We start from the raw sequence: 13,642 nt of genomic DNA, 5'->3' as shown, positions 1-13,642 counted from the left end.
ACCGCCGCCGTTAAAGGCTAGGCTCACAACCAAAACTGTTCAAATTTAAATGATAGACTTGACTAGAGTCTTAGAAATACAATTCTCATAGGTTTGTATCTACCTAGTCTAGTAGCACCATAGGACAATAGCTATAGCCTTGAAAAAGGACTCAGGAATACCAAATGAACGTTTTTCTGGTGGCTGGAGAGACGAGTCAACAGTTGGGAGCATGACTTAATCACTCTTCCATTGCTGTGAACAGACACCATGGCCAAGGCAACTCTTAGAAAAGACAGCATTCAGTTGAGGGCTTGCTTACAGTTACAGAGGGAAAGGCATAGTGAGGCTTTTAAACCCTTACCTATTTTTCTCATGCCACATCTTCCATCAGCTGAATTTTTACTAAAACTATGGGTAAGAGGGAATAAATTATCTTTGGACAAATCTGTGTAGGCATGCTTAATCTGAGACTATTCAAAAAAGTACTGATTAGTAGTTTGGATATTTCTTTACAAATTGCCTTTGGGAGGGACTGGAGCACTGACTCTGTAGTTTAAAAGCACTTAATTGCTCTTGCAGAGGACTTGGGTTCTGTTCCCATCCTCCATATGGCTGCTAACAACCGGTTCATAACTCCAGTTCCAGGGGATCTGATACCCTCATCCGGCCTCTGTGGGCACTGGGCACACATACAGTACACCAATATATACAGGCAAAATACACATACATAAGATAAAAAATAAATCAGTCTTTGGAGTATGGTAGTGCATTCCTTTAATCCCAGCACTCAGCAGGCAGAGGGAGGCAGATCTCTGAATTTGAGGCCAGCCTGGTCTCCAAAGAGAGGCCCAGGACAGCCAGAGCTACACAGAGAAACCTTGTCTTGAAAAAACAAATAAATAAAATTTAAATGTTTTTTCCTTTCACTATTTAGAGATCATATGATTTAAAGTTTTCTCCCAACCTTCATTTCAGCTCCAGCATGCTGTTCTGCTCGTTACAACTTAGCGGTTCTGGCCTTCTTTGGTTTTTTCGTTCTTTATTCGTTACGTGTGAACCTGAGTGTTGCGTTGGTGGACATGGTAGATTCAAATACAACTCTGACCGATAATAGAACTTCCAAGGAGTGTCCAGAACATTCTGCTCCCATAAAAGTTCACCACAATCATACAGTAAGTGCTATTTTAAAACAAAAAAAAATTGATTAATACTGAAATGCTTAGTAGTAAAAATAATGGGAAAAATATGCCTTTATCAGAAAGAAACCAAAATATTTGTGTGTATTCTCCCCGGGTTAAGATCTCTTTCTGTTTTCTTGGGAGTTAGTTGAACAGTTAGTTAACTTACAGTTATAAGATGTATAGCTACCACGTACATTGATCTGTTTGGAAAGTCCTTTTTCAGTTTCCTGAGGAGAATTTGAAGAAACTTCATTGGTACCTCAGAAAGCTGGATTGTTTTATATCTTAGTAAGTAGTTTCTCCAAGACATTGTTGAATAGGTTCTTTTGTTTTGTTTTGTTTTGTTTTTGAGACAGGGTCTATCTACATAGCCTTGGCTGTCCTGGAACTCGCTGTATAGTACTATATAGACCAGACATAATAGAGAGCTACCTCTGCCTGTGTCTCCTGAGTGCTGACATTAAAGGCATATGTCACCACAGCCCACCCCAAGCCCGGGGCTCTTTCTTGAATCTTCTCAGTCAGGGCTGTGATAGCCTCAGCATCCCCTCTTCTAGTTTAGTGCCACAGAACAGCAAGCTTCTAGAAGTTCATGGCTTTCAGTTCTTGCCCACTCGCTTCTGGAAACTGCATGTTGTCATGGTCCACCTGCCTTAGAAAGCTTGCTTGTCTTAGTTAGGTTTCTGTTGCTGTGATGAACACCACGACAGAAAGCAGCTTGCGGGGGGGGGAAGCATTTATTTCATCTCACAGCTCACAGTCCGTCATGAGGGGAAGTCGGTGCAGGAACTCAAGGTAGGAAGCCTGAGGCAGGAACCAAAGCAGGGGCCGCAGAGGAATTCCCCCACAACCTGTTCAACTTGTTCTTTATAGCCCACCTGTCCACAGTAGCCTAGGCTTTCCCACATCAGTCATCAATCATTAAAATGCCACAGACTCTCCTACAGTCTGATGGCAGCATTTTCTCCATTGAGGTTCCTTCTTCCCAGATGACCCTAGCTTGTGTCAAGTTGACAACAAACAAACAAACAAACAAACAGCACAGCTTGCATGTTCTGCAGTCCAAAACAATAGTTCAGAATTTCAAAGTCGGAAAGATTGTTCTTCTCTCTGCTTTTTTCACAGGGTAAAAAGTACCAGTGGGATGCAGAAACTCAAGGATGGATTCTTGGCTCCTTTTTTTACGGCTACATCATCACACAGATTCCTGGGGGGTACATGGCCAGCAGGATTGGAGGCAAGCTGCTGCTGGGCCTTGGCATCCTGGGCACTGCTGTCTTGACCCTGTTCACACCCATGGCTGCAGACTTGGGAGTGGTGCCCCTCATTGTGCTAAGAGCCCTGGAAGGATTAGGAGAGGTGAGGACTTGGGTTCTTGATCTACTTCTTATTCTTTATCTCCTCCTCTGTCCTGCGTGCCTTTAAAGATTTGTTTATTTTTATTTTATATGGATAAGTGTTTCGTCTGCATGTACGTGTGTACATGATGTGAGTGCAGGTGCCTGTAGGAGCCAGAAGAGGGCGTCAGATCTCCTGGAACTGGATTGCAGTGGCTGCTAGCCACCGAGTGGGTGTTAACAGTGCCCTTAGGCAGTGAGCGGTTTCCAGATGAGAGAACATTTTCTAAGGGAGACAGTAAGTAGCTCATGCTTCAGAAGACAGGGAAATGGGCTTATTTCCCGTCACAGTGGCTGAGATGGCCCACACTTAACCATACACACATACATTTTGGCACTTTTTAAAAAGATGTACTGTTTTTGATTATGTGTATGTCTCTGTGTGTCTGTGTGCACATGAGTGCAGTGCCTTTGGAGACCAGAAGGGATTGAATTCCTCGAACTGGAGTTACAAGCAGTTGTGAGCCACCATATGGGTGGCAGAACTGAATCTGGGTCCTCTGGAAGGACAGCCAGTGCTCCTAACTCCTGAGTCATCTCTCCAGCCTCTGTTTTGGCACATTTTACAAAACATGTTGTTAAATTGCCTTATTTTGCCGGGCAGTGGTGGCGCCTGCCTTTAATCCCAGCACTCAGGAGGCAGAGCCAGGTGGATCTCTGTGAATTCGAGTCCAGTCTGGTCTACAGAGCAAGATCCAGGACAGGCACCAAAACTACACACAGAAACCCTGTCTTGAAAACCAAAAAAAAAAAAAAAATTGCCTTATTTTACTAAATTTGTTATTTACGGGAATTCCTCTCTATTATTAGTTCTTTTTTTTTTTCTGGTCTTCTAACTTAGAGACAAATAATTTATTATTTTTATCTAACTATACAAATTTACATCAAGGATTCTTCTAAACGTTTATGCTGTGAAAAATATTACTATTTGAGCCGGGCGGTGGTGGCGCACGCCTTTAATCCCAGCACTCGGGAGGCAGAGCCAGGCGGATCTCTGTGAGTTCGAGGCCAGCCTGGTCTCCAAAGCGAGTTCCAGGAAAGGCGCAAAGCTACACAAAGAAACCCTGTCTCGAAAAACCAAAAAAAAAATAAAATAAAATAAAATAAAATATTACTATTTGTTTTATGCCCTTCACCATTTTTAGTTTTTTTTTTTTTTTCTTACTTGATTTTGTTTCAGTACTAGAGAATCAAACCCAGGGCCTTGCACATGCTGCAAATATTCTCTGCCACTGAGCTGACCCCACAGCCCCACTCAGAAATCTGTTAATTTCTGTCTTTCTTTTCCTCTCCATGCTTCTTTTTTTATCTCTCTATCTTGAATAATTAACGCTCTCCAGGCTGGAGAGCTGCTCAGTGATTAAGAGCCTTAACTCAGGTACAAGGCGGCTCTAGGTCTGCAGAGCTCACAACGGCTGGGAGGTAGCCTCATCCAGTAGTGCACTGGAGAGGATGTTGGAGTGAAAACGTTGGCCTTGGAACAGAAGTTCCACGGTCACAGTCAGACATTGGGTAAAGCCTAATCCCTAATCCTCAGCTTCGTCATTTTAATAGTTGAGACTTAAGTAACTGCCCATCCTCAATCACAGGAATCATACACAGCTTATATATGGTGAAATTGGCTGGAAGGCTTTGGAGATTTCCGGGCTCTAGTTTTACTTTATTTTATTTTTGGGTTTTTGAGACAGGGTCTACCTATGTAGCTCTGTGTGTCTGGAACGCACTGTGTAGACCAGGCTTTCCTCAAAGTCAGAGATCCACCTGCCTCTGCCTCCTGAGCTGGGATTAAAGGCATACACCACCACACCTGGCCCCAACGTCTAATTTTAAAGGTGTTTTTGTTTGTTTTGTTTTGTTTCCCTAGACGGGTTTTCTCTGTGTAACGCTGGCTATCCTGGAACTCCTCACTCTGTAGACCAGGCTGGCCTGGAACTCACTGAGATCCTCCTGCCTCTGCCTCCTGAGTGCTGGGATCAAAGGCGTACACCACCACCAGTGGCTTAAAGTTCTGTTAGTAGTTTGCATGTTCTTATCATCCATATCCAAATAGCAGTCCTCACAGATGTCTATTAAACAATTCCGTCCTGGTTACAAAGTAAATCCTATTATCCTCTGTCAGCCCCCAGGTTTGTTTGTTTATTTTTTCTCCTTACCTAAGTAAAATGTATTTATTTGTAGTCTGTTGCTTCTGATCCGGTGACTGTCTCTTTGCTGAACTATTCTCCTGGTGTGGTTTCCTGTCTGTGGATGTTTAACATTGTAGTCTGTTGTCTCTGCTGCTGTCACAGATGGCCCCTGGAGCTTTCAACAGAATTTCAATGGTGTTTGTACTTAGATTCTCTCATCTTTTACCATTCTTTCTGTACATACCACACGCCTCATCCATAAAGCTAGGTCAGCAACTTTTATCTTTTCTGTCTGATTTTGAAGCTGCCTTGTATTTCATCAGAAATATCCACCCCCAGGGTGTTACGTTTCCAGCTATGCATGCCATGTGGTCTTCCTGGGCTCCCCCTCTTGAAAGAAGCAAGCTGCTTACCATTTCCTACGCAGGTAAGATAACTATCCTGATAAAGCTTTTGTTGTAATTTGATACATACGTACCAGCCTTGAGAAAGGTACATGCATGCCAGAATCACTCAGTGTAGATGCCTCTTCCTGGGGGAAATAACTTTCTAAGGGTACACCTTGACTCTCAGTTTTTCCTCTTTGGCTCAGGAAGAGAATAATTGGCCATGGTTGACTAATACCATTTCCTCTATGTACTATCATTTATCTCAAAATATGTTTTGTCTTTTCAAATGTTGGAATTTATAAAATAGTTCAGTAGATGGAAAAATTGGTTTTGTTCTTTAATTGTGATTTTGTTGTTTGGTCTGTTGGTTTTGGGTCTTTTGTTATTTGTTTGTTTGTTTGTTTGTTTGGAGACAGGGTTTCACTATATATCTTGAGCTGGCCTGGAATTCACTATGTAGACCAAGCTACCCTTGATCTCATAGAGATCTGCCTGCTTCTGCTTCCCAAGTCCTGGGACTAAAAGCGTGCATGTGTTTCTGAGTGCATATGCACATGAGTACAGATGTCCACAAAGGCATCAGATCCCCTGGAGCTGGAGTTATAGGCAGTTGTGAGCTGCCTGGTGTGGTCACTCGGAGTTGAATTCAGGTTCTGTAGAAGAAACAGTTTGTGCTCTTAATTTTATGTGTGTGTTGTGTATGTCTGAGTGTGTGTGCCGTCATTACCGGGGCATCCCCTGACAAGACAGCAATGCTTGTGGGTCGGTAAAGGTGAGGAGATAAACCTCAAGGAGCTAATTTCAGGGAACAGCATCTACTTTATCGCACATGAGCAACCACTGAGATATTGGAAGCCTGTCGACTGTGACTGGTTAGCACACTACCTCGCATTGGACAGTGAGGGCTCATACCACCAGGGTCTCTGTGTGGAAGAAGTACATTCAAGGAGACGTGGAGAGGGCAGACTAGTACTCGGTGACCGTACAGTTTTTCAGGCTTTATCTCTGTGCCTTTCCTTTACCCACGTGAAGCTCCCAGAGCCATTGTCCGCTTTCCTGTTCATCCTGTTACTGCTTCCTGTTCTTGTTTGATTCTTGGTTTTGGTTTTTCGAGACAGGGTTTCTCTGTGTAGCCCTGGCTGTCCTGGATCTTGCCCTGTAGTCCAGGCTGGCCTCAAACTCAGAGATCCACCTGCCTCTGCTTCCCAAGTGCTGGGATTAAAGGCGTGTGCCATTGCGCCCAGCTGTCACTACTTTCTTAGTGTCTTTCTTAGTTGCTCTGGGACTGAATCTTAGCCATGTTTTCAAAGTCTGGTTGCTGTTCCGTACATCTTTCCCTCACTTTGAGAGGTCAGAAATCACTGTCATATTTGAACTCTACATTGCTCTGTGGTTCTTACACTTCCTAATATGGAAGTCATTTGGTTTATATCTGTCTCCTACCTATGACTAGAATATGGGATCAGAAATAATGTCTAAGCCAGATAATGGTAACATGTATCTGTAATTCCCATACTTCAGAAGTGGAGGCAGGAAGATTAGGAGTACAAGGGCATCCTTAGCTACATCTGGAGATTAGGGCTACCCTAGGCTACATGAGACCCAGTCTTTAAAAGTAAAAGTGGTTCACATCTGTAATCCCAGCATCTGGGAAGCTGAGGCAAGAACATTTCTGTAAATTTGAAGCTAGCCTGAGCTACATAGTGAGTTCAAGACCAGCCTGGGCTCCAGGGTACAATCCTGTCCCAGTTACAGAAGAGAAAAGGACACAAACTATTATTTCCGCTCCCACTGCATTTAACTGAAATGTCCTCCATTTTCTGGTTAAAATGTATTATTTACGAAACAGTTGTTTATAGTATATAAAATTATGAAAAACCTCGCTCTTACTTCAACAAGCGTGCCCATACCCACGAGCCTCCATCAGCCTCTCTAGCGCTGTGTACCACTCTGTGCAGTTCTACTGATTGGTACCTCCTATTCATCAACATCTGCACAGTTGAAGCTTATGCGGCCGTACTAGTGCATATGCGTCACATTTTCCAGAGCATGGCCCTGTGGGATTTTCTGTTGCATGTAGCCGGCTCTAATGCAGTAGTTCTTCCTGTCCTGTATGCTCTTCCCCACCCCTAAACAGTAGCCCTTCCGTTTGCTCACCTCTGGCCAAGGCTTATGAAGTCTTCTGTGTTGATCCAGGAGCACAGCTTGGGACAGTAATCTCACTTCCTCTCTCTGGAATAATTTGCTACTATATGGATTGGACTTATGTCTTCTATCTTTTTGGTAAGTATAAATTTTTGACTACGTTATAATGTAAATTCAGAATGTAATAGTAGTGGACTACATTTAAATGTGAGTCTGTCTCCCAACTTTCTAACTTAGAGATTTCATAACTGAACATGGGAGTTCGTAAGAATTTAGTAGAGGGCTCCTGAACACCCAGTGACCAAACGTTCGTTCAAAGTCAAACATGTAAGGAGTCTGAGGTGCTTCCGGCAGCACGAGCCCACGTTGTGTCCCGACTTCACCACAGCCGAGGTTCCGAGGGAAAGAGTGCTTTGGACATGCGTGCTGCGGCACCACACGGTACTGATGAAGGCTGCCTGAAACACCTCGGCTCAGATTCGAGAGCACTGTATGTTTTCACTGTGCGTGCAGTTTTCTGCTGTTCTAGAAACATGGTAGTTTATTATGGAAAACAAAAGACACTCTTCTCCGGCTGTAATTCTTCAGCATGTATCAAATCGCAGTACCTTTGGACTGGATCTAAGTGTGTGATTTTAAGAATCACTGAGAGCCAGGCAGTGGTGGCGCACACCTTTAATCGCAGCACTCGGGAGGCAGAGCCAGGTGGATCTCTGTGAGTTCGAGGCCAGCCTGGGCTACCAAGCGAGTCCCAGGAAAGGCGCAAAGCTACACAGAGAAACCCTGTCTCGAAAAACGGAAAAAAAAAAAAAAAAAAAAAAAAGAATCACTGAGAGCCAGGCAGGGGTGGCGCACACCTTTAATCTCAGCACTCGGGAGGTAGAGGTGGATCTCTGTGAGTTCAAGGCCAGCCTGGGCTACAGAGTGAGTTCTAGAAAAGGCTTGAGAAACCCTGTCTTGAAAAAACCAAGCCGGGCGGTGGTGGCGCACGCCTTTAATCCCAGCACTCGGGAGGCAGAGCCAGGCGGAGCTCTGTGAGTTCGAGGCCAGCCTGGTCTCCAAAGCGAGTTCCAGGAAAGGCGCAAAGCTACACAGAGAAACCCTGTCTCGAAAAAACAAAACAAAAAAATTACTGAGTTGAGAGTCATAAGAAAGAATCATGAATTTCTTTCTAATTTTTTTTTTTCGAGACAGTGTTTCTCTGTGTAATAGCCCTGACTATTAATAGTCCTAGAACTAGATCTGTAGACCAGGCTGGCCTCAAATCCACCTGCCTCTGCCTCTGAGTGCTGGGACTCAAGGTGTGTGCCACCACACCTGTCCCCAATGATTTTTGAAATGGCACTAAATATGCTTCTGCATTTTGTACTACCCATATACACAAAGGGGTGTTCTGAGAATTGACCATTGCAAGATCAAAGGCAACTCTGAAAAGCCTTGATCATGCTCTGCACACTGCAAGTGTGAAATACTCATCCAGTATTTAATGCTTCATGTGATAGTAAACACATCTGTCTTGGTATGCAAATTATCTTGTATCTTTCATAAGTAGTAAAATTATATGAATAACAAAGAACTTAAAATAAATTTCTTTTGTTATCAGTAAATATTTGATTTGTATAATGGTCTTATATTCCTGTATACACAGAGCTGTGTAAAAATTTCTTAGGAGGAAATGGGCCTTAAGTAGAAGAAGCATAAGAAGCCCTGCTCTAACTCACTGAAGGACTCACTTGCTAACCAGTGTTCGAAAACCTATTTCCCAGGTTGTTACAGTGGACAGGATCTAGCCCAGTTTGACCTGTTAGCTTTGCAATGTGCGTCTGTAGAAACTGCTGTTGAATCCTGGGACTTTAGTGTCACACTGTGAAAAGTTACTATCTGGGAGTTAGGAAAATATGTCTTTTGAAAATACTTTCTCTCAGCCGGGTGGTGGTGGTGCATGCCTTTAATCCCAGCACTTGGGAGGCAGAGGCAGGAGGATCTCTGTGAGTTCCAGGCCAGCCTGGTCTACAGAGCAAGATCCAGGAAAGGCACAAAGCTACACAGAGAAACCCTGTCTCGAAAAACAAAAAAAAAAACAAACAAAAAAAAAAAAAGAACAAAATACTTTCTCCCAAGCAAAGTAAAGTGGTCTTTGCCTCAGGGATTTAATTCTTTTCCTTTCCCTTAGTGTGAAGGCATTTCATTTCTCAAATTGATTGACAGGCTCATAGGAAATAGACCTTCAAAATAAATGAAACAGACTCTGTGTGTGTGTGTGTGTGTGTGTGTGTGTGTGTGTGTGTGTGTGCGCGCGTTATAGAAATTTACTCTTAAAGATTTTTCTTTTCCAGAATGGACAATTCATAGAGACAACAAAATGTAGGTTTAATAGTTGAACATCAGAGCATGGGAAGAGAACTAACTGTTAATTGTCACAGGTTTTCTTTTTTGTTATGAAAATGTTCTGGAATTAATTATAGTAGCACAATGAAATAAGTGTGTGTGTGTACACACACACACACACACACACACACACACACACACACACACATATATATATATATATATATATATATATATATATATATATATATATAAATTTATTTTTTTTAAAGATTGTTCTGAGCCAAGAATGGCAGTAGTGGCACTTGGGAAACTAAGATCCAAACAAAAGTCTGTCTATCTGTAGACCTTGATTGTCTGAGTCTTGTAATTGATGTATATTATCAGAGTGTATTTGAGACTGTGCATGGTCATACATACCTGTCGTCCCAGCAGTTGAGGCAGGAGAATTGTTCAGGTTTAACCTAGGCTTCATAGTGAATACCAAGCCAGCCAGGACTCTGTCTCAAATCATTCCCCCTGTTCACAGAGAATAATAGTTACTGTTCTATTGAAGATCCAAAGCTTGAAACTAAGTCTAATTTTCCATTACATTTATAGATATATAATCTTCTCAAGGTGTGTACAAAATACTGTTGATATATTCAAATTTTATTTAACTGTCATCTTTCTATTTTAAGGTATAATTGGAATAGTTTGGTTTATTTTATGGATGTGGCTAGTTAGTGATACACCAGAAACTCACAAGACAATCTCCCATTATGAAAAAGAATACATTGTGTCATCGTTAAAAAATCAGGTATGGACTTTGGTACATGTTAAAAATTAAGATAATCTTTGAAATAGAACTTTCAGTTACATATGCCTTAAGCAAATTAGGATAAGCAAATGAAATAAATGTCTAAAATACTGTCTGGGGAAGTGCAATTCTTTCTGCACTAAAACTAATTTCTTCTCAAGGTCATTCTAGGAACTAAGAGCATAAACAGCCATGAATCCATCTGAGCAGACAAATACAACCTGAGGACAAACAAAGAGGATGCCATTATTAATGCCCTTGACTTGGGGAATCCTACCTCATGTGACTATCCAGCATACTCTGGGCCAACCCATTTATTAAATATTAATAGTTTAAAGCTGAATGGTGGTGGCGCACGCCTTTAATCCCAGCACTTGGGAGGCAGAGGCAGGCAGATCTCTGTGAGTTCAAGGCCAGCCTGGTCTCCAAAGTGAGTTCCAGGACTGTTACACAAAGAAACCTTTTTTCCAAAAAACAAACACACAAATATATGGATAATTTAACATCTGTTTCAAAATAAAAATGAGTATAAATAGAAATTCTCATATCTTTTTAAATTAAGATTTATTTTTCTATTTTTAAATTATGTGTATTTGTCTGTGTATCAATATGCATGGGAGTACAGTTTCCCTTGGAGGCCAGAGGTGTCAGGTCCCCAGGAGTTACAGAAAAGTGTAAGCCACCCAGTGTGGGTGCTGGAGACTGAACTCTGCAGGAGACATATGCACTCTTAACTGCTAAACCTTTTCTCCAACCTTTGACCTAGTGCATCACCCCCAGTCCCCCTGCTCTGAAGGTCACGTCTGCACGTGGCTGCATATAAAGCCCTCACCTGTTTTCATCCCTGAGATGGCGATGCTGCCCAGGCTAGCCTCAGACTCCAAGCTCAAGTCACCCTCCAGCTGAAACCTCCTGATTAGCTGAGGCTGCCGGTGTGCAGCACCACACCCAGCTTGCACGGTTCTTGTAAATCTTTTCAGTATAGCAAAGACTGGATAGTGAAATACAGATTCTAGTAAGATCTTCCAGTCTCTCTACTTTTCCCTTATGTCAATCAGCCTCTAACTGTGGTAATGACACTGTTCTCTCTTTTACAGAAGTGTTCATATTTATAGCAGCACTGACACCTGTAGCTTCATGACAGTTATAACTCTACTATACTATATTTATCTTTTCCTCTAATCTCAGCCATAGTCCTCTAGTTTATATTTTTAATGAAACAACTGAAATTTGTTAATTGTTTTGCTACTTAGCATTTCAAAGGAGTTGATTTTATGATCTAGAATGTACAACCAAGTTTGGTGTTCTGTGCTCTGGGCTGATTGTAGCTAATATGGCGTGTGGTTGAGCTAATATGGCATAGGTCAACACAGCCGCAGCTTCCCCTAATTGAGCCTGTCTCCCTCAGCTTTCTTCCCAGAAGGTGGTGCCATGGGTGTCCATCTTGAAGTCACTACCACTTTGGGCGATTGTCATTGCACATTTTTCCTACAACTGGACCTTTTATACGTTACTGACATTATTGCCCACTTATATGAAAGAAATCCTAAGGTTCAACGTTCAAGAGGTAAGAGAAAATGGTCATCTGCTTCCTGTGTAGAGAACGTGTTTTCTGAACTGCACACACAATTCCTTTTCACCCAAATTAAATTCGGTCATTTCCTTCTGTGCTAGCTGGTTTTTATGTCCACAAGCTAAGGCATTTGAGAGGTGAGGGCCTCAATGGAGAGGATGCCTCCTTAAAGAGCAGGCTGTAGGTAGCCCGTGATGAACATTTCTTAAGTAAGTGAAGATGCCATTCTAATTTAGTCAGTACCAAATGAAAGTGTCTAGGGACACCCACATATTTGGGGTGATAACTGTAGGTGAATGTTTGTAACTGTGACTCAGTGGTGCTTGTTTATAGGAAGAGGTGGAGTTGAGACTAGTCTAGACAGGATGTCTGGGTAGCTGGCGATGCTCTACTTGTCATAACTGACTTTTGAATCTCCAGCGTATTAAACTATGCATTTGATTTTGTAATAAAAATCATTTTAAATAAAATTTTGGAGACTAAAAGTGTTCTGGAGCTGGGGGTGGGTACACAGACTAGGGAGGTGGAGGCAAGAAATAAAAACAGCTTGTTCTCTGTGAAGCAGTGCAGGCTGATTGGAAGACTTTCCAAATTTAAAGTAGCATCCTGGGTTGGGGATTTAGCTCAGTGGTAGAGCGCTTGCCTAGCAAGCACAAGGCCCTGGGTTCAATCCTCAGTTCAAAAAAAAAAGAAAGAAAGAAAGAAAGTAGCATCCACAATACCCTGTTTTCCCGTGAGACCGGCTATCACAGGGATGGGTAAACTGAGTTTTGAGATCCCTGCAAATGCGAAACGTACTTTCTGTGATATGTGAACATTATCAACATGTTGCTCCACCATATGTGTGGTGTTTTCAAGTAGTTAGGGTTGGCTGTGACTAGTGTGCGTGTTCTACCATAATTAACCCTGTATCTCCTCCCCACTTTCAGAATGGGATTTTATCTGCATTGCCTTATTTTGGCTGTTGGATATGCATGATTCTCTGTGGCCAAGCTGCTGATTACTTAAGGGTCAAGTGGAACTTTTCAACTATAAGTGTTCGGAGAATTTTTACTGTTGTGGGTAAGTGAGATGAATCAGGTTTTTTTTTTTTTTTTTTTCCTAGTTATGTCCATAAGACACCAAAACTCCCTCTGATCCATAAAATATGAGATTTCCCTCCACACAACCTGTTTTTCAGCACACAAGCTGGGTGTAAGGGCTGAGTCTCACAAGACCCCCTCTTGCATTTTAGAGGTTAGTCACAAGAACTGGACTGTGACCTATACTTTTAATTTAGGGTTCCTATGGCCTGTCCTTGGGTTCAGTTAATTTGCTAGACTGACTCACAGAACTCAGGGGACAGACTTTATTTCTGTCTACTCACTCATTGTAAAGGGGCACAAATGAATAGCCACATAGAACATTCCTTAGGGCTGTGGAACTGCCTCACCCTCCCTTCATAGGTACACCGTGCCCCAGGGACCTCCACTGGAGCCTCCACTGGAGTTCTGCTACTCGGAAGCTCATCCAAACCTCATCTTTCTCTTTTGGCTCTGTTGTTAGTTGGTTATTGGTTTGCTTGTTTGTTGACACAGAATCTAACCATATGGCCAGGCAAGTCTGGAACTCACTCTATAGCTCAGGTGGCCTGGAACTCAAAGTAGTCCTTCTGCTTCGCCATCCTGAGTCCTGGGATTACAGACCTGATTACCTGGTTAGTTGCTTGTTTCTAAGACAGAT

At 42.4% G+C, this 13,642-nt stretch overlaps 1 protein-coding gene across 1 annotated transcript in view; it reads left to right on the top strand.

Moving 5' to 3' along the window:
- The window catches only part of Slc17a5 (solute carrier family 17 member 5), a 40,167-nt gene that overhangs the window by 9,937 nt on the left and 16,588 nt on the right, over nt 1-13,642 (top strand). Inside the window, exons 2-8 of the mRNA XM_052715081.1 lie at nt 958-1,154; nt 2,289-2,522; nt 5,026-5,113; nt 7,272-7,358; nt 10,229-10,347; nt 11,756-11,914; nt 12,850-12,982. Of these exons, the coding sequence (XP_052571041.1) occupies nt 958-1,154; nt 2,289-2,522; nt 5,026-5,113; nt 7,272-7,358; nt 10,229-10,347; nt 11,756-11,914; nt 12,850-12,982 (1,017 nt within the window). The remainder of the gene's footprint in view (nt 1-957; nt 1,155-2,288; nt 2,523-5,025; nt 5,114-7,271; nt 7,359-10,228; nt 10,348-11,755; nt 11,915-12,849; nt 12,983-13,642) is intronic.

This window comes from Peromyscus californicus, unplaced genomic scaffold (genome assembly GCF_007827085.1).
Source record: "Peromyscus californicus insignis strain IS unplaced genomic scaffold, ASM782708v3 Scaffold_11__1_contigs__length_118956290, whole genome shotgun sequence".
Taxonomy (NCBI): Eukaryota; Metazoa; Chordata; class Mammalia; order Rodentia; family Cricetidae; genus Peromyscus; species Peromyscus californicus.
Note: the sequence above shows the minus strand (reverse complement) of the source record. Positions and strands in the feature narration are given on the sequence as shown.